The sequence below is a fragment of the Echinops telfairi genome, unplaced genomic scaffold (genome assembly GCF_000313985.2).
Source record: "Echinops telfairi isolate 266 unplaced genomic scaffold, ASM31398v2 ScPeMD7_5592;HRSCAF=6446, whole genome shotgun sequence".
Lineage (NCBI taxonomy): Eukaryota > Metazoa > Chordata > Mammalia > Afrosoricida > Tenrecidae > Echinops > Echinops telfairi.
The window spans coordinates 22,213,659-22,237,841 of record NW_022109491.1 but is presented as its reverse complement, the minus strand read 5'-3'; the positions used below and the strand labels follow the sequence as shown (position 1 = coordinate 22,237,841).

At 50.7% G+C, this 24,183-nt stretch overlaps 2 protein-coding genes across 2 annotated transcripts in view; one reads left to right on the top strand and one right to left on the bottom strand.

Moving 5' to 3' along the window:
* GSS (glutathione synthetase) overlaps positions 1–344 on the bottom strand; it is a 28,084-nt gene extending 27,740 nt beyond the window's left edge. The window contains exon 1 of the mRNA XM_004698239.2: positions 312–344. The gene's annotated coding sequence lies outside the window, so the exon portion shown is untranslated. The remainder of the gene's footprint in view (positions 1–311) is intronic.
* A 1,166-nt stretch (positions 345–1,510) lies between these two features.
* Positions 1,511–24,183, top strand: part of MYH7B (myosin heavy chain 7B) — a 40,479-nt gene continuing 17,806 nt past the window's right edge. Inside the window, exons 1-7 of the mRNA XM_045295274.1 lie at positions 1,511–2,583; positions 20,140–20,303; positions 21,648–21,754; positions 21,937–22,080; positions 22,312–22,468; positions 22,944–22,971; positions 23,810–23,906. Coding sequence (XP_045151209.1) covers positions 2,312–2,583; positions 20,140–20,303; positions 21,648–21,754; positions 21,937–22,080; positions 22,312–22,468; positions 22,944–22,971; positions 23,810–23,906 — 969 coding nt within the window. The 5' untranslated portion in view covers positions 1,511–2,311. The remainder of the gene's footprint in view (positions 2,584–20,139; positions 20,304–21,647; positions 21,755–21,936; positions 22,081–22,311; positions 22,469–22,943; positions 22,972–23,809; positions 23,907–24,183) is intronic.

Here is a 24,183-nt window from a genome sequence, read left to right as displayed (position 1 = left end):
GCCCGCTCACTCCGACCCCATCGTAAATTTCGCTCGAATCGCTGCCATTCCCTGCCCCGCTATCCCTCCGGCTCTGGTCTCACAGCCTGACCAGTGGTCAGCTCGGAGAGATCTGGAGCCCCAAAGCGCCAGCCTAACCCTTCCCCAAAAGCTGGTCATCAAGCGCCCGACCGTACGATGGGACGGATGAGTTTGAACAGCGAGATTGCCTAGTTCCCGAACTCCCACCTCTCTGCAGAGATCCCTCCCGCACAGCCCTCCTCCCAAGGAAACTTGACCCTGGGCGGCCGCCGTCGCCGCGCACCACCTACTCGCTCGTCGTCGCGCCGGCAGCCGTACTTGAGCTCCTCTGGCTGAGACCCGAAGGTCGGGGGCGGGTCCTCGGGGCGACCGAGTGCGCTTGCGCAGACCTTCCGGGCGGGTCCTCGAGGCGACCGAGCGCGCTTGCGCAGACCTTCCGGGCGGGTCAGAGATCACGGGGCGGGGCATTGACCTGTCGTAGGGGAGCTTGTGGAACCGCGTGGCGGCCGCGAAGGGGCAGTCCGTGTGAGGGTAGCCTTGGTGTTAGGACTTCTTCGGCTTACCCCTGGCAGATAGGGCTGTAGGGTCAGGTTGGGTCTGAAGTTGGCGGGGAGCCCAGGTATCTGGTGGGTCAATGGAAGATGGGGGAGGCTGATAGCCAGAGTGGTAGGGACACCTAGTTGGTGGGGTGGGCGTGGTGATGTTGCACTCGCACCGGTTCTTGGTCTGGCGGACCACAAGTGGCAAGCAGAAAGCAAAGTTTATTTAGGAAGGAAAGAAGAGCACCTGAAGCAGCAGGACTCGACTGAGTTGCCCTTGAATGGACTTTATCTAGACGCTAGGGTTTTGTCGGCTGCGGAGTACTGCCTGCCTGTATCTCCCGCTTAAGAACGGACGCATCCCGGGTCTGGTCACCTTTCTCGGGTCCAGTCACGAACCTGGGCATGCACTGCCCACGGCTCGGTCTTGCACAGCTATGGACAAGGAAGCAGGCAATGGTGTCAGGGGGTTGCTGACTTTAAAATCAGCCTAGGGGTTCGGTGCCTTCTGGCTCAAGATTTAAAATGATCCTAGGCTGTTGAGATCATTCTTACAGACATTAGGGGCAGAGGCCAGCTCAGGGGCCCCAACACGTTAGAGGCTCCTGAAACCTAAGCTTCTGTTTTCCAAAACAGCCCGAAAAACCCACTTGATTTTTGTTCCCTGCACAGAAGCAAAAAGAAAGCATTTTCATGTTTCCAGCAGTTTTTGAAGTCAGCAGTGTTTGCGGGGAAGTCTAGTATTTATTTCTCAATGTCTCATACAGTGATTCTCAACCTTCCTAATGCCTTGACCCTTTCATAACAGTTCTTCATGCTGTGGTGACCCCCGAACCATAAAATTATTTTCATTGCTATTTCATAACTAATTTTGCTACTCTTTTGAATCGGGCGACCCCTGTGAAAGGGTCGTTTGACCCCAAGGTTGAGAATCGCTGGTCTAATACCACCCACATCAGGATCTGGGACAGTTGTTTGTCTTTATTATAGATTCTTGTTTCCTACCTCCTGTGGGGCCCCAAAGGCCTTAACAGTTGCATCTTTCTGGGTTGTGATGTAGTGATTCTCACTCTGATGAAGCCCTGACAGGAGTTTTCATTAAATTGAACTGAATCCAGGCTCTGGGGATTTAAATACTAATGAGGCACAGCGTGCTTTCACAGCAATGAAGTGTTTTTGGTGGTGGTGGTGGTTTTCTGGAGGAACCAGGAAACATTGCTTTGGGTTTTGAAGGATGAGTAGGAGTGTAGGTGAGAGGAGAGCATGAGACAGTGTTCCAAATAGCAGGAACAGTCAATACAGGCATGTAATCCTGAAATGTGCTAAGGCTTGTTTTAAGAGCCCTGAGGAGCGTGGTGTGGATAAAGAGGAGAGCCCTGGGCGTTCACTGGCACCCAGTTAGGCACTCTGGCTGAGAGTGGTAGGCTTGGATGTCAGGTTCTGGAGTTTGGCATTTATCCAAAGAACAATTAGGGAGCTGTTGGCCGGTTTTAAGCAGGGAAAAACAGGGGTCAGACTTGTCAGACGTTGCTCGGAATGTAGCAGAGAGAGTGAATGAGCCCTTTGTAATAGCTGCGGTCGGGAGTGCTGAAGCCTGAGCTGGGACAGTGGCATTGGAGATGTGGAGAAGGGGGACAGATGAAAGAGTTAGCCGCGAAAGAACTACAACGGATTATCAGGATCCAAGCAAATAAAATCTCAAATAAAGCAGGTGCATTTTCTGACCACAGGGCAGGCTGAGTCCTCTAACCATGTCTAAGGGGGCCAGGGTGTTTTGGCATTTCCATGATGTCCTGTCCTGGGCTGCTTTTGTTCCTGAGGGAAAGCCTGATGCAATAATGACTCTAGCAGGCCCCAAGCTCCGCTGTTTAACCTGGAACCAGGATTTCTTGTACAGCACAAAATTAAAAAACAATATGTGGCCCAGAGTTCTCTGGGCTGGTCCCCCTCTTCTAAGATGGGGGCCAAATGAGGATCTGAGACCTGAATGGCCCTTCCATCGAATCCCTTCACACTGTGGCAGGTAAGGCGTCTTTCTCCCCAGGTTGTAAGTGTGGCAGCTGAGGCTCAGAAGTTGTGTGATGGGCTCAAGGTGGCTCAGCTGGTGGTGACGCTGAGAGGAAGGATCTCTTGGTCAACAAGGGTCTTTCCAGTGAGGCTTTGCCTGTCCTGCTCTCTCTGCCTGGGTGCCTCATCCCGTCAGTAATCTCGGCATTCTCGTCGTTGCCTTGTCATTCCCTAGTCTCCTCCTCAGAGGCCATCCTGTCAGTCTGTATCACGTGATTTTCCTTGTAGGCTGGTCATATCCGACGTTCCTCCCACTGCAACGGGAGCGCCCCGAGAACAGGGACACTCTTGTCTTGCTCACCACCTCACCTCCAGCAGCTGCATGTTGCCCTTCCCTCAGGGGCGGTGTAGCTGTAAGGTGCTCCCCAGTTAGCTTTTGACTCAAAGTGGGACCCTCTGGCCCACAGAAGCAAACACTGCCTGGTCCTAGGCCATCCTGACAATGGTTGTGACGCTTGAGTCCATTGTGGCAGCTGCTGTGTTTGCTGACTGATGGAAAGAGGCTGGGGAGAGGGGAAGCGAAGGAAGCCCACGTTTAGAGAACATTCCATCCCTTTCAGGTGCTTAGATCTTCATCAGCTCCCTTTGTGGCCTTTCAAGGTAGGTGCTGACTTCCTGCTAGGTGGACCATAAGTCATGCAAAGTGAGTTCAAGTAAGTCATTCGCTACTTACCAAGCCACCTCTTGGAATCTCCATTAGACATGAACTTTTTGTAGAGAAATTCATACTTCCTCTGACCCAGTCGGGAGTCTAGCTCTAAAGATCGGGATTGAGAATTTGCTTGGAATCTCTCTGGCCCCGAGCCAGAACCAGCCCCTCCTCACGTGACAAGGATAGGCTACAGAAACCTGCGAAAGTTGCAGGAGCAGCGTGAGATGATAAGTCAGGGAGCCTTGGAGTCTCCGTCCTGGGCTCAAACCCTGACTAGCCGCGGGACCCAGGGTGGGTAAGCCGTGTGACCTCTCTCGATCCAACTGTCCTCGTTTTCGAAAAGGAGCTTTTTCCCCACCACTGACTGTGCCAGGACTGTTGATGGGTCTGCTCACCAAGCCTGGCTCTTGGTTAATGGCGGTTCGGTCACCTCCCTTGTTCATAACAGGCCTGTTCCTGTCTCCACTCTATGACAGGAGATGAATGGGGCAGCTTGAAAAGGTGTCCTGATTTTCCAAAGAGCACCTAACATCACCCTGTGAGCCATGCCTCCCACAGATGCACCTAGAGACCTGTCGTGGGCTTTGGCTGCCCATAGTGGACTCTTCAGTCCCTTGCTCTTGATGGGGACATCCCAGTCTGTTCCGGGGTCTGCATCACATGTTCTGTGCATGTGGCGGCTCCCTCTTTGAGTAGTGACCTCACCCTGCCTGGCATTGTTGTTTAGGAGGCTTTCTCCCCACCTGGCTTAGAATGGAATTCCTCTGTCTCCCGGCCCCTCGCAGGAAATGCCTGTGGAATCCAGGGAGAACGCTCCATGTGTTGAGGATTTACTGTGTGCCAGGCCCATCCTGGACACTTGATATGTGTTCTCTCCTGGACTCCCCCACAGTAATCCAGGAGGGAGACATGACAACCCCCAAATCTCCATGGTCATCTAGCCCATTGCAGCTCACAGCCACCCCATAGACCAGCCAACTTGCCCCACAGCGTTTCCAAGGCTGTTGGTCTCTGGGGGAGAAGGTTGACTTCGTTCCCTGAGGCATGGCTGGGGGCTTCTAACTGCTGACCTTTCAGTCAGCAGCTGAGTGCTTAACCCCTGTGCCACCAGGGATCCTAGTATGCCCTTTACCCCACACAGTTAGGGAAGGAGTCACTCTTCCTGGTTTCATGAGAAGACACAGACGTGTTTGCTTTGCCCACTGACAATGACTGATGGCGCCCAGATAGACTCCAGGGCCTGTGTTCAGTGACCCAGAGATGGGCTCGCCGTGGGCCTGGGAGCTGAGAAGGGAAGACATGTTCTTTCTGAGGCTCCTGGGATCTTCAGGCAGCTCCTGTTTTATCCAGAGGAAGCAGCGGGAACCCAGAACGGGAGGTGACTGATGAGCCCTCTCTGTTCTCCATTGTTCTGCCTCATGGCACACGTCTCGGCACTCAGTAATCACTTGTAACACATGATTACCATGAAAGCATTGTGAAAAAGATAAGAGGATGAATATGCTTCACCTGAATTGGGTGCTCATTATTCCATTTTTCAAATTGAGTTCACCAAAGTTGTACCGCCCCCACCAATATCTAATGCCAGAATATTTTTTTCCCCTCAAAAAGAAATCCTGAAATGGGGGGAAAGGGGGAGCATAGGGGCAGGGCAGACAGGAGGTTAGAGAAGTTGTTCAGTGTCCAAATGTTGACCTGAAATGTAAACTCCCATCGCATTCACGATACAACGTAAAAGAAAGCAAGCTTATGCTTATTGGCAGTCATTCCTTAGTCTTCCCTCCCTCCAGCCCCTTGCCGCCACTCATCTGCTTTCTGGTGCTATCGGTTTGTCTACTCCGGAATCAGTGGAATCATAAAATGTGTGACCTTCAGGGACTGGCTTTTTTCACTTCATGTTTTCAGGTTCAACCATATAGTGGTCAGTCTTAGTACTTCATTGCTTTGTATGGCTGAATAAATACTCCGTTGTACAGATATACCACCATTTGCTTCCCCATTGCTCAATTGATGGAGATTCGGGTTCTGTTTTTGCTGTCATGAATAATTCTGCTATGAACGTGTATGTTCAAGTTTTTTCTGAGAACAAAGGCTTTCAATTCTCAGGTATATACCTAGGAGTAAAATTGCTAGGTCATATGGTCAGTTTAAGTTGAGCTTTTGAAGGGACTGCTAGGTTCTCCCAAAGTAGATGAACCTTTTCACACTCCTTGCAGCAGTCACTGAGTTCCAGTGTCTCCATCTTCACCCACACTTATAAGGACTTGCCATGGCCGTCTGTCTTGATGGTAGGCGCCCTACTTGGTATGGAATGGTATCTCTTTGTGGTTTTGATAGACCATTTCCTTAACAACTCCTGATTTTGAGTCTCTTCATGTGCTCACTGCCCATTTGTATCCTTTTTTTAAAAAGCTTTATTGAAATATAATGCACCTACCATACAATTTACCCACTTAAAGTGTAAAATTCAGTGATTTTTAGTATACTCATGTAGTTTTATAATTTTTACCACAATCGTGTATCTTTTTAGAGACGTGCCTATTCAATATTTTGCCTATTTTTAAACTGGGTTATTTCTCTTTTTGTTGTTGTAAAAGTTCTTTATTGAAGGGGCTTCTAAAAATTCATGGAAATTGATTTAAAAGATAATGGGAATTTTTCCATGAACTCTTTGAAGCCCCTGGTTAATCTGGGTACTAGAACTTCATTAGAGCTATGATTTGGCAATACACCCACTCCTCACTTATCAACAGTCTTGTTATTCGAGATCTTACATTTACAACAATAGTAAAAATTTTGCATGCACCTATTTTGCACATTAACAATGCACATCTAGCTGTAGTAACGAATTTTGGTCCAAGCTGAGAGTAGCCCTGGCTGTGATGGGTAAGGGTACGTGCAGCAGAGCTATGATTCTCAGTAGTCTGGCAGTTATGATGAAATTTGACAGTTTTTTAATGATATAGTCATCCATATTTTCTCATAATACTTATTTTCACATTACAAGGTGGTTTTGGAAACGGAAATGAGGGATGGGTTCAGTTTTTCTCATTTTTTTTTCTTCTACTTCCCCGTGCACAAACGTTTCTGGTTTTACTACAATTTAACTTACTTATAAGAGGGCTTCAAAAAGTTCATGAATTACCTTTCAGTTCCCTTATTTCTTCCATTTGTTTTCCTTTTAAGTATCATCTAAGAATCCATTGCCTAATCCAGGGTCACAAAGAGTTACCCCTCAGTATTTCTTGCGACTGACACTTGTCTGTTAGTTTGTCATATTGTTTTGGCTTGTATATGTTGTGATACTGCAAGCTACGTCACTGGTATTTCATATACCAGCAGGGTCACCCAAAGGGAATAAGTTTCAGCAGAACTTCCAGACTAAGAGCAGGCTACAAAGAAAGAATAAGCTGCCCACTTCAAGGAATTAATCCTTGAAAACCTTATGGATGGCAGCTAACATCATCAGATATTGGAAACCTAATGGATCGCACCGTAACATTATCGGAGATAGTGCCAAAAGATGACCTTCTTACGTCAGAAGGCACTCAAAATATGGCTGAGGAAGTAGAGTTGACCTTAATAGTGTGAATGAAATAAAGTCTTCAGGATCTTCATTTGCTGATGGGGCACATCTCAAAATGAGAAGATACAGCAGTAAACGTCGATTAATATTTAGAACTTGGAATGAATGAAGTATGAACCTAGGAAAATTAAAAGTCATCAAAATGAAGTAGAACTCATCAAGATCGGTATTCTAGACATTAGTGAGCTGAAATGGACTGGTGTTGGCCATTTTGAATCAGAAAATCATGGTTTACTTTGCCAGATTCTTGAAGAATAGTGTGACATCAAAAAGGACATCTCAAAATCTCTCTTGAAGTATAATGCTGTCTGTGTTAACATACTGTCTATCCACATGCAAAGAAATCCAATCACTGCAAATACTCTTCAAATTTATGCACCAACCACTAAAACCAGTGATGAAGAAATTACTCACCCATTGGTGGAGACTGGCAAGTTCCAAGTCTGTGGGTCAGGCTGATGAACCCAAGATCAACAAGTCAGACGGCAGGCTGCTGGCTGCCGTAGATGAAGCCAAGGTCGGCTGGCAATATGGCAGGCTGTGGTTCAAGTCTAAAGAAAAGGTAGATAGATGGTGAAGAAGTAGAAATACAATCCACATCCAGCAACAAGCAAAAGAGGTTTGCCAGACATCCAAATATATTGGAACAGGCCACACTTCCATGTAAGCTCCCTTTTGAAGGATTGACTGCTTATAGTAGCTCTCACGATGGAGGTGATTCTATTATATTAGATATCATCATGGGGGATAACTATGTCATAACTGCCAAACCACTGAGAATCATGGTCCAGCTACGTTGCCACATGTCACAGCGTACTTGGGCACTGCCTCACATTCTCTCCCCGTGGTGGCAGACACAGGTCTTGCTCCATATTACACCAGCATACACTTACCCACAGAATTCCCACGTTCACTTTGTTGAGAGGTCTTTGGACTATTTTGGTTTGTTTTGCTTGTTTCTCTCAGTAAGGTTATAAGGCATGTACATTGTTCTAGATCCGTTTTTACAGAGAAGGATTCTGAGGCCCAGACAGGCTAAATAACTGGCTCAGGGTCCCTTTGCTTGAAAAACTCAGTGAGAATTTGAAGAGGTCGTCTTAACAGAGTCCAGGCCCAGCCCAGTCCCTGCATCCCCCGTAAAGCTGAAGAAGAAACCGTTCCTGTCCTTGGGAGGCTAATGAAAACATCACCAGATGTTTACACAGTGTGCACTGCGTGTCAGACTCAGGCTAAGCTCTTGTATGTACGTTATTGCATTAAATCTACAATATCCCAATGGAATAAGGTCCACTTATTGGCTAACAATTGAAGCTGAGAGGAAAAGAGACCTGCCCAGTGTTACACAGCAAGTAAGGGACAGAGCTGGACAGTATAACTCCACAGCCAGGGCTATTAGACCCTCTTCTGTCACTCCTGAAAGTACTCACGCACCTCCTCTGAGGACCCCATGTCCAATGGTGCTTGCTTAGCAACCTACAATTCAATAGTTCAAACTCCATGGGAGAAAAATGTAGCTGGTTGCTTCTGTAAACAGCCTTTTATACAGCCTGGGAAACCCTGTAGGGCAGGTGGTTCTGTGCTATGGGGTCATCATGAGTTGGAATCAACTTGGTGGCAGTGGGTTTGTGTTGTTTGGGTTAGTTATCGTTCCAGTAAACCTACATTTGACAAATTTGGGTCGGTCCTGATTTGCCTGTCCCAGCCATGATGGACCTGGTTTGAAGGAAGCTCTGACCTGGGGCTTCATCCTTCCTCTACACATTGGCCTCCCAGCCATTTCCCTGCTACTCTTTCTGCCCTCTTTCCCCTTCCCTTCCCTTCCCTTCCCTTGGCCAACCTGTGTCTCCAGTCCTTACCTCTTCTATGTAGTCATAGTGTTGGATCTAAGGTTGGACTAGACTGACTACCTGGTGCCTTCGAGTAACAGTAGAACTCACTCCTGCTGCTCGTCTCCTTCTGCCTTCCTGCCCAGCCCAGCCCAGCTGCCTGGCAAGGGGGATCTTGGTAGAGCCCACACCCAAGCTCTTTACATACCTGTGGTGGCCAGTGCAGTGGAGAGAATAGAGCCAGCGGGGCCCATACCTGGCAGGGAGGCCAACAGGCAAGAGTGGGGGTGGGAGCTGGGCATCCCAGGACTGGCTGGTTCTGGAAGCTGATATGAGCAACAGCAACTGCTGGTGTTGTGGAGACTCTAAGAATAGCCCGGCTGCAGAGTTGGGGGCCTGCAAGGAGGCAGGAGCCTGTCCCCACCCCTCCTTTTTACCTCTGATGTGTGGCCTGGGGTTGCGAAGCCTTCTTCGGGCTTACCATTTGTTCTCGGGTGGTTTTATATGAGCACATCTTCTCCACCACCGGGCTAGACTTCTGGGATTCAGATCCAGACTGTCCAACTCAGGGGTGAGGATGGGCTTCTCTCCTGGACACAGAGTAGACGCTTACTTTTTAAACAGTTGACAACAATGGTAATAGCACCCACAATGATTTTTTGAGCGCCCACGTTTCCACTCACTGAATGCTCAAGGAGTCAGAACTTCGTTATGAACCCCCAGCATGAAGAGACTGAGTCATTCTCCAAGATTTCACTAGTTGGTAAGTGGCAGTATCAGGGTTCAGACCTAGGTAATCGGATTGTAGCTCTCAGGTTCTTCATCCCTATTCGATAAAGCGGTTTCAAAATGTTTGAGGAAACATTCACTGTCTTTCCATTCCTTTCCCCGCCCCTCGGGCCCTGCCTCCCAAGCATGAGTCACCGTGCGCCATAGAGCCGCCTTACTCTTTTTAAGGGCCGAGGCCAGAAAGGTGCGAGAGGACATCAAAAAGCTCATGGCGAAAATAGAATAGAAAGATAACAACAACAAGCAGAATTTTCTCAGCAACTTTTCTTGTATGTTGAACACCCACTAGGTACCAGGCAAACGCAGGGGGTACAGGAGAGCAGGAGAAAGACCAGGCTCTGCCCTGGTGGAACTGGCACCCCAGTCCACATGACTGTCAACCAAAGGTGGTGGCAGTGGGTAGGGGCCATTGACTTGGCGTCCACCCACTGTCACCCTCTGTACGACAGAGCACAGTGCCACCTGGTTCTGCGCCGCCCTCACATGTTTGAGCCCCTGGCTACAGCCACAGTGTCACTCCACCTTGCTGAGGGCCCTCCGCGTTTTCAGCGCCTCTCTACGTGACCAAGCGCGAGGTCCTTCACCAGGGCCTGGTCTCTCCTGATAACACAGCCAAATGAAGAGAGATGAAGTTTTGCCCTCCTGTCCTCTAAGGAGCATTCTGGCTGTACTTCTTCCGAGCCAGACCCGTTTGTCTTTTTAGCAGCCCACGGCACTTTCAGTCTCCTTCACCAACACCAGGGTTCGAATGCACAGATTTTTCTTCGGTCTTCCTTAGTCAATGTCCAACTTTTACAAGCATATGAGGCGATTGAAAATACCATGGTGTGTGTCAGGCGCACCTTAGTCCTTAAAGTAACCTCCTTGGGTGGGAGGAGGGAAACCCACATGCCTGTGTGCAGGTACACACACACACACCACACCACCCCCTATTGTCTTATCCAAGGTCCTCTCCTAACACAGCCTCTGAACGAGAAGGGCTTAGAGCCCAGGGAACATGGAGGCCCAGACTTGTGGCAAACACTTGTGGGAGATCATGATGTGACCCTCGTGAGCCTCATCTGCTGTCCCCTGGGAGCCATTTCAGCAAGGCTGGTGGGGGGTGTCTAATCCAGGGCCCAACCATTGTTTGATGTTGGGAACAATTGAAGGGCAAGGGAGCTATAGATAGATCCACAGCTGCTGTCACCTGTCCCGGCCTGGGCACTGGGCCTGAGCACTGCCTACAAGGGGCCACTCCACCCGTGAAGACACACTGCAGGTGGGAGGTTGGCCCAGCTCAGCTCTAGTGAGATGGAGTCAGAGGCTAAGACTGCAACGTACAGAGCCTCCGAAGGCAGAGACAGACAGAAACATCAAGAGCCTTAAGACATACAAGAGATCCCCACCAAATGCCAGACACCCTGAGTCTGGGTGGAAGTAGAGGGCAGAGCCAGAGAGCAATGTTGGCAGCGAGGGCCTAAGGCACAGTGCGGCTCAAGGAGGGAGCAAAATCAGAGAGCAGGGCAGAGCCAGTGACGGGGTTGCCCACCTCCGCTCACGGCCCAGCCCACATCTTGCTGCCCATCCCGCTGGGAGGGCTGCCCTGGCACACTTCTCTCCAGGGTGGTTCCCTGTCACCCTGTGAGCACTCTGGGAGGTCCCTGGGCTCTGCAGAAAGGAGAAGTTTAGTTGCCGGAATAATTCAGGAAGTGAGCTCGGGCACGTTCTGACTCCGCCGTACCTCCATCTCCCTGACTGTCCAAGGGAGCGAGGCTTGTGTGATCACCCAAGGGCCATTTCATCCTCTGGCCCCGTTCTATGTCTGCCCTGCCCTCCCTCTTGATGCAGCGAAGTCTCCATTCCCTCCTTTCTCTGGGTGCCCTGTGTGAGGGTGGGGGACAGCTGGTTCCCTGCCACCTCCCCCCCAGGAACCTTTCAGCCGTAAATCCACGCCGAGGCGTCTCTACTCCGGATAAGCAGCCCCCGCTGCCTTTTGGCTGCCCTCATCCTATTTTCTGCCTGAAGCAAATGAGCTGGGGCCCACTCGGGCCCTCTGCAGCTGCCCAGGACCCAGGAGGGGCTGAGCCTGGGACAGGCAGGGGGCTCGCTCACCCCTGGGGTGCCCACGGGGGGGGGGGCAGGGAAAGGCCCCTCTTTGGGCCTCACCCCCTCCACCCACCCTGGCATTTGGACCTTTACTGCAGCCTCCTCCAAAGTCAGCCTTCCTACCCCCAGGCTCACCCTCCTAGTCTTCCTCCACACCAGCTGCCAGAGGGATCTCGGGAATGCATCCATCCAACCCGCCCTGTCAAGCCCCTTTGCTCCGCGCTCTTTGATGAAATGAAATAAATAACGATGCCTTTGATGGTGCCCCAACTCCTGCAGGATAAAGCTCCGCGGCCAAAGCTGGCTTTTGAAGCTCTACACAGCCTCTTCCCACCTGCCCAGTCCAGCCTCGCCTCTTTTTCTAAGCCCCCATCCCACCCCACCTCGCCTGGCCCACCCTTCTCCTCCAGCTTGGCTGCTCATGCCGGTCTGCCCCGCGGCTCCATCCCCACCCTCTCTCATCTGGACAACGTTCTCCCTCCTGGGTGTCAAGCCCTACTAGTCTACTCTTCACCTGGGAACTGGGGCGGCCCTGATCCAAATCCACATCCCTTCCTCTCTGGCCCTTCTCACTATATCTGCAACCCAATGGAGACTCCAAGCCCTACAAGACTCTGGGAGATCTAGCTCCTGCAGACCTCGTCCCCCTCACCTCGTATGGCTCTTCTCGCCCTGCTCACCGACCTGCCACCCTAGCATTGTGACAGTGCCCCAGTCACTCCATGGGTTTTTGTATCTGCTGCCCCTTCTGCCTAGCATGATCTTGCCCCAGCTCTTTGCCCAGCCAGCTTTTTTTTCTTCATGTGAGATCTCACCTTAAATGGGGTCCTTAGTGGTGTCCTCCCTGAATAAAGTATACCCCCCCTCCATTACCCTCACAGTATTACTCTGCTCACTTCCCTAAAAGCACCCTCCACACGCTTCGATTACTATGAAAAACATACTTGTTGGTTTATTTTTGTCTCCCCAGCTTAGCTCCGTGAGGACAGGGACCCTGCTGCCCTGCCCTCTCCTTGTGGACATCAGACTTTATCTGTCCAATTTCCCCTCTCTCAAGTCTTCCTTGACTGTCTTTCCTGGGACAGCGAGCATCCCTTCTTCCATTATGGGGCATAAACCAGAAGCTGCTTACTGTGTGTTGAACTGAATTTATGTTCCTCTTAATGACCATCCACTTGCACAGACCCCTGCGATGCCTTGCCCCAATGGACTCTGATCCAAAGAAGGAATTCCAGGCAGTGGGATACGTTGGTGGCAGTTTAGGCTGGGGAAAATACTCCAATTGCATCTTCCGAGCCTAGTCTATCAGCCTGCCCTTGGCTTGCTTTAGTCCCCACCCCCTCAGTGATACCTTGGGTTGGAGAGGAAAGGCCAGAGGGACTCGGTCCCTTTGGGGACTTGCTCCATCAACTCATTGCTCAAGGGAATCTCCCCAAAGTAGCCCCAGCTCAATCTCCCTGGAGTAGCTGCCCTCAGATCTGACTTACAAAGCTGTGGGCACTCGGACTCTTGGCAACTTGATATAAGGCCTTGGGTGAAGAGGAGCCGGGGGTACCTAGACTGGTTCCCATCTTGGGTCCGGCCCCACTGCATCCTAGCATTGCTGGAGTCCTCTTTGCCCTCTGCCCTCGATCCTACTCCTTCCCTTTAACTTCCCGGCCAGACCCAAAGTTCTCTCAGTCTGCTGTAGGGCTTGGGGGGAACAAGAGGCATTTCAAGGTCTTTGAGGGTGGCAACAGCCTTGCTCGTGGTCATTTGGGATTCTCCAGGGTCTGTGAGCCTGGGAGAGCTGAGGCCAGGAGCATCCTGAGGCTCTGGCCTTCCCACAGCCAACAGTCCCTTATGTCCCTTGTAGATTGTAATTCTGTGGGTGATTTCTAGAGAGAGGCCCCTCCCGCCTAAGAGGATGAACACACTGCCAGCCAGGCTGCAGGTGAGCAGCTGCCCTGCATGTCCATCCTGACCAAGACTCCTCTCTCCCTTCCTGCCTTTTCTGTTGTGTGGTAGACCACGCAGCCTGGGGGTTGGAAGTTCCAGAGCTGGCCTGGGCCTGACTCTACCCGCTCTAAGCTGAGGGCCTAAGCCTGGTGGGATCCCTTCCAGCTCTGATGTCTCTGGTTTCCAAAGCCCTAGAAGTCTCTAAACAGGAAAAAAGGAAAATGGGGGAGAGACTTTTAGAAGACATGAGAAAGCACAAAGAATCATGGGCAAACTATTGTATACATTTGGTCCTATTTGCTTCAAGTGTTTTGCTGCAGGATTCCAGAATTCTGACAGATCCAGGTTCTAAACCAAGGGGAGCAGCACATGCACTGGCCCTGTCCTCAGCAGTGGGGGTGCGGGGCTGGGGGGGTGCCGGGGGAGGCAGGAAGATCAGCGCTACACTGTCTGTATTGGCCTTCTTGGTGAATGGGTTAGTTTGGGGTGAGAGGGTGGTTAGAAACAGAGTTCTCAAATCCTAGAGATCTCACACTGGAACAGACTCATCAGGGGTCATCCAGTGGGAAGCCTTAAGCCCTCTGGACCCTCTACTTGACTCTTTCTCTGTGTTGGTCACTTCTTTTCCTCTCAAAGCAGCCTCTTCCATTGCTGGCAGGCTCATGCTCCAAAGTCATTCCCCCCCCCCCCACCCGGTGGTGGTTATTTTCAACTTTTTATTGTGAATTGGATGAAGGGTAACAGAGCAAATCCATTTTCCATTCAACAAGTCATGCATGTTTTGTTCTATGTCATTGGTTGCAGTCCCCAACAAACGTCCTTTTTCCAACTCTGCTTCCTTGTTCCTGCCCCTTTGTCCGCTCTCAAGGTTCACAAAGTGCGCAGGCTCCCTCTGCTCCAGCCCCACCCTTCCAAACCAAACGTACTGCCATCAGGTTGATGCCGACTCTCAGCCACCCTATAGGACAGACTGTTGGTTTCAAACTGCTGACCATAAGGTTAGCAGCCTGACACATAACCACTACCCCAAATCCTTGGCCGGTGATAGGTATTTCTGCCATTCATTGCATGTGCTGACCATCTCGCAGCAGACTGGGTTTCCTCATTGCATGGTCACGTTTGTCTCTGAGCATGCTTGCACACAAGGAGTGCTCTGGGTAGTGGACGCGAATCCACAGAGCACTGTAAGGCCTGTTGTTTGGGCTGGCTTCTCAGCTCCAGGTTTTTACCAGGAGCTGATTGTGGGGTTCCGCTGATATAGACTAGACTTGATAGACATTCTGATGCTCTAGATTAGCATTAGCCTTGCTTCCTGAAGATCATTGAACCAGGGCAGTCTTCCTCAGCCTCTGGGCTTGCTACAAATGTTCAAGTCCAGCTCCTCGACCTCTTAACTCCACCAGGAGAGGAAACCCTCTCCAACCCAAATTTGACTCATTCTTTTATGCATGGCTATTGTTGAATTTCTGTGCTGTGCAGGCCCTCTACAAGGAACTGCAGTTATCAGAGTCAACAAGCCAGACCAAGCCTGTATCTCTATGGAGTTCTTTTCTCGTGGGAGTGGTGGGAGGAAGCAGACAAGAAACAAGTTACCTTTCTCGAAAAGAGTTTAAACAGGATGATGTTCTCACATATATGCTGAGAAGAAGAAGAAAGGAAGACAGCGTGGGCACCACAGTGGTGCCCACATGATCCTGTGCACTTTGCACACAGGACACTAACTCAAGAGGGGACGACATGGTTTTTTGGGGAAATACACTGGGCAATACACGCTCTGCTTCAAAACATGGGGCATCCATATAAAAATAGACAAAACTAGTCGGGGCATCAGAACAGGAGATTATTAACATGGAGAGGACGGTGGGAGGAGTACGGTAAGAGGATTCTGATCATTTGTTTCTTGATCAGGATGCACTTATGAAAATTTATCAGACGGTGAATAGAATAATGCAGCACTAGCTGTAATGGAAAAGGCTGGAAACAGTCTCTCTTATGGGAGCCTGTATCATTTTGTAACTTGGGGACACATTGTAGAATTAATTCTTGAAAGAGTCTGGGCATTTGTAATTTTGACAGATGTTGCCAAACTTGGTCATGTGTTTTTTTGGTAACAGTGTTATATAGTTGATACTTCACATTCCATAGGATTCACTCACTTAAAGTATACCATTCAGCAGTTTTTAGTATATCCACGAGGTTGTGTAATCACTACCACAGTTTTAGAGCTTCATCCCCCCCGATACCTTTCAGTCATCATCCTCCAGTCTTTGCCCTCCAACCTCTTTATCCCCTTTTCTGCTTTGTCTCTATGGATTTACCCATTCTGCATGTTTCAACGTATCGTAGAAATGAAATGACCTAACATGTGGCCTTTTGTGATTGGCTTCATTCACCTAGCATATGTTTCAACATTCATCCAGATGCAATCTGCATCAGCACTTCATGCTCCATTGTGTAGACATACTACTTTTGGTATATCCATTCATCAGCTGACAGGCATTTGGGTTGCTTCCATTTCTTGCTATGATTAAAAATGCTGCTCTGAACATCTGTGTGCAAGGTTTTTGTCGACCTTTGTTTTAATTTATCTTGGGTATAGACCTGAGCATAGAATAGCTGGGCCATATTGCATATGGTTGCCTTGCTTGGCAGTTTCTAGGGTAACTCTATATTTAACCTTTTGAGGAACTGCCAGACTTTTCCTAAGGAGGCACACCATTAAACATTCTCTACAGCACTTGCTATCTGACTTCTTTTTTTCCCCTTTTTTTATCGTTTTATTGGGGTCTCATATATCACAATGCATACATACATCAATTGTGTAAAGCACATTTGTACATTCATTGTCCTCATTATTCTCAAAACATTTGCTCTCCACCTAAGCCTCTGGCATCAGGTCCTCGTTTTTACCCCTCCCTCCCCACTTATCCCTCCCTCATGAGCCCTTGATAATTTATAAATCGTTATTTTGTCATATCTTGCCCTGTCTGATGTCTCCCTTCACCCACTTTTCTGTTGTCTGTACCCCAAGGAGGAAGTCACATGTAGATCTTTGTAATCTGTTCCCCCTTTCCAACCAACCCTCCCTCTACCCTCCCAGTATCGCCACTCACACCACTGGTCCTGAAGGGATCATCTGCCCTGGATTCCCTGTATTTCCAGTTCCTATCTGTACCAGTGTACCTCCTCTGGTCTAGCCAGACTTGCAAGGTAGAATTGGAATCATGATAGTGGGGGGTGGGAAGCATTTAGGAACTAGAGAAAAGTATTTTTCATCGTTGCTACATTGCACCCTGACTGGCTACATTGCACCCTGACTGGCTCATCTTCTACCCCAGACCCCTCTGCAAGGGGATCTCCAGTGGCCTACTAATGGGCTTTGGGTCTCCACTCCCCAATCCCCCCCTCATTCACTATGGTAAGATTTTTTGTTCTGATGATGCCTGATACCTGATCCCTTCGACACCTCGTGATTGCACAGGCTGGTGTGCTTCCATGTGGGCTTTGCTGCTTCTGAGCTAGATGGCCGCTTGTTTACCTTCAAGCTTTTAAGACTCCAGACACTATATATCTTTTGATAGCCGGTCACTATCAGCTTTCTTCACCACATTTGCTTATTCACCCGCTTTGTCTTCAGTGGTTGTGTCAGGAAGGTAAGCATCATAGAATGTCAATTTAATAGAAGAATTTATTCTTGCATTGAGGGAGTACTTGAGTGTAGACCCAATGTCCTTCTGCTACCTTAATACTAAACCTATAAATATAAGCACATAGATCTATTTCCCCATCCTCATATATAAATATATTTGCATATGTACATGTCTTTATCTAGACCTCTATAAATGCCCTTTGCCTCCCAGCTGTTTCCTCTATTTCCTTTGACTTTCCTCCTGTCCCACTATCATGCCCAGTCCCCACTAGGGTTTCAGCTATTCTGATCAGAGCACACGGGTGCAGGCGAAAGGAGAGGAGGAGAGAGTGGAGCACATCTTGGCCCACCAGCCCTTGAGGACGATGTTCCCAATTAGAGCAGCCAGTCCACAGAGAGGACCACAAGGCCGGCCCCACTATGAGACATGACGCCCTTTACTGACCCATAGCCCTAAAGGGGACACCGGAGATACAGTGTGGGAATGGCATCCGATCTGATCCCACCACACTGAGGCAAAACACTAAGGGAGTGCAACAGAACAAGAAGAGAATGGAGCGGCGAGGTCCCCAGGGAATGCTGAAGGTGGACTTTGGGGCCAGGGAGTGGTGCCTCAACAGACTGAACTGGAAAAGACTCCTAAAGGCCAACAAACAATCCTTGAACTAACTACAAGCTTTTCTTCCTTGTTGTGTTTTGTTTTGTTTTTTTGTCATTGGTTTGTTGTTGCTGTTGCTTTGTTGTATATTGTTGCTTGGTTTTGCTCTGTCTTGTTTTTGTGCATGTTATTATCTTTGCAGGTCTAAATAAGATAGGCTGGATGAACAATCTGGAGGAGAAAACAATGGAACCAACAGTTCTGGGGAACATGGGAGAGGGGGAGGTGGCGGGGAAAGGTAGTGGTGTTAACAAACCCAGGGACAAGGGAACAACAAGTGATCCAAGTCGGTGGTGAGGAGGGTGTGGGGGGCCTGGTAGGGTGTGACCAAGGGCTATCTGACTTCTTATTGCCAGTTCAGTAGGTGTGGAGTGTATTTCATAGTGGTTTTGGTTTGCGTTTCTCTGATGACTAATGTTATTGAACTTTTTTTCCCCTCTTATGTGTTTATTGCCCATCTGTATACCTTCTTTGGAGGAATGCCTGTCTGTTCATATCATTTATTGAATTATTTGTCTTTTTTATTGTCAAGTTGTGTGAATTCTTTACATATTTTGGAAATAGATACTTTTCAGATAGGTGATTGGCAAATGTTTTCTCCCACTTTTGATGGTGCCCATGAAAGTCCAAACTTTTTAAAAAATTGATCAAGTTTAATTTGTCTATATATTTTTGATCGGGTGTGTATTTAGTGTCATATTTTAAGTAACTATTGCATAATCCAAAGTCACAAAGATTGAGCCCTGTTTTTCCTTGTAAGAGTTTTACAGATTTAGCTCTTACATTTAGGCATTTGATTGATTTTGAGATAATTTCCCCTATGGTGTTACGTTAGAGGTGCAACCTCAGTGTTTTGCATCTTATTACCCGTGTGTTCAAGCACCATTTGTTGAAAAGACAATTCTTTCCCCCACTGTCTTGTCTTGATAGACAACAGGGCTTGTTTTTAAAGTGTTTTGTAACACACATATAGTAATATGCATTAATCTTAAATGCTTGATGCATTTTTTTTTTTTTTTAACAAAAGGAGCACTCCTTTCTAACAGACAGGTCCTCAGGCATTACTCTCCTGTGGAGGACCACTCTTCCATGCCTATTTGCCTGCTTTGAGCAGATACATATGGCTGGGTATGTCGTTTCGACGTTACTTCTACCTGGTTTATCTGACGTGCTCACACACTTGTCTTGGTAGCCACGGGTGACCATGATGGGGGAAGAAGAGGAGGGTTTCTTTGTGTGGAGTGCGTCTGAGATCTTGGTTGGAATTCCGATTCTGGGACTCTGTCGTTCCATTTGTCTAGTGTCTAAGGTTCCCAGATCCCTTGATTCTCCGTCTGTGACATGCTGTGGGGTGACAAGGGCCTGAGTGGGGTGACGGGCAGAAGAACCTGGAAGCACTGAGACACATTGTGAAGCCGATGTCAGGCGGACTGAGTGACACATCTCCAGCGCCGGCTGAAAGCGGGGGCCCTTGCTCATTGTGAGTGTCAAGAGAAAGTTAGTCTAGATTCCCTTCCTCTTCGCCCAAGTCATGCATTGGTTCCTAGGGTCCCAGGTCTGGTTCTCGTTATTTGTGACTTCCCCAGGGGACCTCAGGGTGCCCTGGCCCTCAGAGAGCTAGGAATAGGTATAGGGGAGGAGGAGACGATGTCTCTGTGCTGGAGAGGGTCGTGTCTGTGTCTCGCTCTTGCTTCTCTTGTTGACTTGCTCTTCTGCCACTGCTGATGTGTGAGACTCGGCCAGTGCTCTGTCCTCTCTGAGCCTTCTGCAGAGGGTTCTGTTTCTGGTGGTAGGCCTTCGTCTGTGTGTGTCAAAGTCTAGGTGATGCAGTTTCTCCCTCTGAGCCCTTCAGTCTTCCAAATTCTCTCACTGTCTAGTCCCAGCCTGTTCGTCTCTGAACCCCAGCCTCCCTGTCTCTCGGTGGAGTGTCTCTCTCCGGTCTTTGTGATCCCCTGACAATAGGAGGTAAAAATAGCCCGTGGGCCGCTGTGCTGGTGGAGATAAAAGGGAATTTGCCTTTTGTGTCCTGGGGCCAGGCTGGGGGGGCTGTGACACGTGGAGATTGCTGACATAGCTCTCCTCTGCTGACCTTGACAGCAGCCATAAAAGGGGAGCACAGCTCCCAGCCCTCACTGTGTGCCTGCGAGGTGAGTGATCAGGGCTGGGATGGGTGGGCGTCCCATCTGTGGGAGAGGAAGTGCTGATGTCTGAGGGCGTGTGATGGGGTTGATCCAGGGAGGCCGAGGGGGATCATTGTGGGCTGGGGGAACCTGCTCCAGTGTGGAGCCCCCGGCCCCCAGTTCCCGGTCCCTCTGTCATCTTCCAGTGCTTGCTGTCTTGGACCCCCAAGAACCCTCAAGATTTCTGGCCGTCACACACCAGCTCTCAGTGTTGGGGCCATGATGGACATGAGCGAACTCGGGGAATCTGCCTGCTACCTCCGCCAGGGCTACCAGGAGATGATGAAGGTGCACACTGTGGCCTGGGATGGTAAGTGCAGGCCAAGGTGGCACTGAGCTCAGGGTAGAAGGGCCACCCTTCCCGACAGCTGTAGCCCCAGACCTTGCCCCCAGACTTTGGGGCGCGGAGGCTGGTGTTCCAGGGACTCTGTGTACATCACGGCATGTGTGGGAGTGCGCCTCACTTTGCTCCTCTGCAAAATGGGGATACTGCCACCTGCTCCCTGGGCCATAGAGAGTGAGAACAGACTCGGGCTGGGGGTCGAGGAAGGGAGAGCGGTATGCATGGTGGCTGCCGCCACGTGTCTACCAAACCTCTGCTGGGGTTATTTTTAGCACTCTCCACAGAGCCATAGCTGCTGGGCTTTTTAGAGATAGGCTTTGCTCACAGGCAGTAATAACAACAGATACTATGTGCACAGTGCTTGCTGTGTGCCAGGCTCAGAGCAGGTGACTTGCCAGGAATCATCTCATTTGATCCTGGCAGCAGCATAGGGAAGGGGTCATGGCCAGGGTGGGCCTCATGGTGGTGCTGTCTTTGCAGCCTCTCCCACCCACTCCCACCCCCCGCCCCACCCTGGTTTGGTTTATTACCCTGCTCTCATCATCCAGAAAGTTTCATATCTTTTTCATAAGTTCCCATTCTGCACTCCCACTGCCATCGAGTGGATTTCCACTCAGAGGGCCCTTCTCTGAGATGTCCAAGGCTGCACATCTTTGTGGGAGTAGACTGCCTCAACTTTCTCCCACGGGGCAGCTGGTGGTTTTGATCTGCTGACCTTGCGGTTAGCCAGTTAATGCTTACCCCACAGTGTTTTGTGAGAGCCTGCCAATGATATAGCTGGGCCTGACCTGGGCACTTGCCTATAAGTGGTAGAGCAGGGACTAGAAGCTGCTGGTCTGTAGCCCAAGTCCATCCTTTTAGCCACCATGAAGTATGGCGTCCTCCCAGCTCCGGGGCCAGCTGGCCAGGTGGGAAGGAGCACAGACCCAGAGGGAGACCTGAGGTTGCGTCCCCAGTGAAAGGAAGGAAGCAGAAGCCCCCTTAAGAGTCACCTGCTTGATAGTCGAGGGCCCTGTTCCTATGGGACTCAAGGTTTTGCATTTGAGGAAAGAAGCCTAGGGAATGAGAGCGTTTTCTGAGGTCACACATGTGGCCCTGCTTCCCCAGTGGGAAAAAGGGAGGGGATGCTTGGAGCAGCTCTAGGTGGGGGGTGGGAGACTTCCAGCTCTGCCCTTCCAGGACCTGGCCCTACAGGGATGCAGAAGGGCCCTGAGAGGTGCAAGGGCCACAGACACAGGCTTAGAACCTGAGCAGGGTCCCCAACCCCGGAAGTGCTTCAATGCCCCAATCCTCCTTCTTCCCCCAACCCAGGAAAGAAGCGGGTCTGGGTGCCGGATGAACAGGATGCTTACGTGGAGGCTGAGGTCAAATCAGAGGCTACCGGGGGCAAAGTCACCGTGGAGACCAAAGACCAGAAGGTTCGCTCCCCCTTTCCCAGAGTTAGCGCCTCTATTCCTGGGAACGCTGCTCAGAGCCAGCAGGATCGGTTCTAAATGACCAAACTCACTGCCATTCAGGCGATGCCCATGCCTAGCGACCCTATGGGCCAGGTTAGAACTGCCCTTGTGAGTTTCTGAGACCGACCTGGCCTCCCTGGCAGGTGCTGACAGTGCGCGAAGCCGAGGTCCAACCCATGAACCCGCCCCGCTTCGACTTGCTCGAAGACATGGCCATGATGACGCACCTCAACGAAGCCGCTGTGCTGCACAACTTGCGCCAGCGCTACGCACGGTGGATGATTTACGTAAGCCGCCCACCGGGGCGGAGTGGGGCTCCGAGCAGGGGGCGGTGGGAGCAGGGCTGCTGGCACCTAGGGGGGCTGCTTCCAGTTTGGCGGTGGAGCCAAGGGTGAGGGGCAGAGCTATGGGCGGGACATAGTAAGTCTCTCCTTGGGGAATATTCTAGGGGCCACTGGGTTGGAGACGGAGGATAGGAAACTGACCCCTGACGACCCACCTCCACACTTTCTCCTCAGACGTATTCAGGCCTTTTCTGTGTCACCATCAACCCCTACAAATGGCTCCCAGTCTACACGGCTCCGGTGGTGGCTGCTTACAAGGGCAAGCGCCGATCAGAGGCCCCGCCCCATATATATGCGGTGGCAGATAACGCTTACAACGACATGCTGCGCAGTAAGGACCTCCACGACCCCTCTCACCTATCTAAGACCCCTGCCCGTTCTCCAGAAAGCCCACATCCCCTACCCCCTTCCTTTCCCCTGCTGCAATGTCTTGGGCTTGGTGGCTGGGGAAGATTGGCCCTCCCCATGCTGCCAGGCACTAGACTGAGGCCTGGTGGCACTGCGGAGCAAGCGCTGGCCTGCCTGTGCCTCAGACCCAGGAGAGGGCAAGCTGAGGCTGTCTCCTGTCTTAAAGATGTACAGCCTCCGCAGCCCTACAGAGGCTCGCTATGAATCAGAATCCATTTGATGGACAGACACCCTAGTACAGCCCATCTGGCTCTCCGCCCTGGTCCACCTGGGGCCCTCTCACCTCTGGCCTTGGAAGGTGGCGGGGCTGCCCCCATGCCATGGATGCCCAAGGTGTGCCAAGGCAGCTGGTCTTTTCAGTCTGGCTTGACTGCCCTTTCCTCTCCCCTTTCCTCCAGACCGAGAGAACCAGTCCATGCTGATCACGTGAGTACGGGGCTCCAGAGTGGGGTGGGAAATACTGGCAGCTCTGCAGGAAGGGTGTAACCAGAATTATTCTCCAAAGTTAGAATCTGAAGTGCTTACCATCTGGAGCCAGTATCAGCATCCCCGACACTCCCCAGGACCAAAATCTCCTCCCACCTGGGTCCATTCTGATGCTGACTCAGGGAGAGGGAAGGAAGGGGGTCCCTTCCTTCTCACTATCTCCTTGTTTGGGCATCCAGATACCGATCCTCCCTTTGCACGCCCCCCCTCCCCATGGGAGAGCAGAATTCTCACCCGTCAGGTTCATGTCCAGCCAAGCTAATGTGGACACTGTGTGGGCGTGAGTGTGCACGCACGTGTCTGGTGCAGCAGCCTGGTGGTGAAAAGCAAGGGCTTTGAAGCCAGACAGACTTGGCTTCAAGTTCTCGCATTTCTGAGTGTGTGCCCACGGCAACGCTCCTGTCTGCCTACCGAGCATGCAGAATCAGGAATCCCGGAGTCAGTTAAGTGCCTGGTCCTCATGAGGATGGTCAACATGACTCCTCTGAACCCTACTTCTGCATTCATGAGATGGGGTGGGAGTGGGTCTTCCTGACAGGGTGAAATGAGTGGACCCGGGCCTGACCCCTAGTTAGTGCACAGTGAGCCCTGCATCACCTCAAAGGAGGCTGTAGGCCCCCTGCCCCCGAGGGCCGAGTCATCACATGCGGGGGTTTGAGTTGGGAGCTGCTATGGGGGGAAAGGGCAGGTGGGCAGGGAGCCCAGATTTGGTGGGTGAGGGTTGGAGGGATTGGAGTGGCCAGATAGGCCTTGGTGACTCATGTTTGTGTCGTCCAAGCGGAGAGTCGGGGGCCGGTAAGACGGTTAACACCAAACGGGTCATTCAGTACTTTGCCATCGTCGCTGCCCTGGGAGACGGGCCGGGCAAGAAGGCCGTAAGACTTGCCCACTTGGGCGCCGCCCCCTGCCACTTCCTGCTGTTTTTCTTTCCTTTTTTTCTTCTCCTTTTTTTTTTTTCTTTTGAAGGTTTTGAGTTCCCTGAGCCCCTAGCCCTGCCTGAGACTCTCGCCCTCGTGGGAGACTCTGGCCTGAGCAAGGCTTGACCAGAGAGGCTGTGGCCAGGTCACGTCCATCCCCTGCTGCACCAGAGAGTGGGACCGCCCTACTCCTTCCTGCACAAGTTCTCTCTCCCTGGGGACCTGCAGAGGAAGG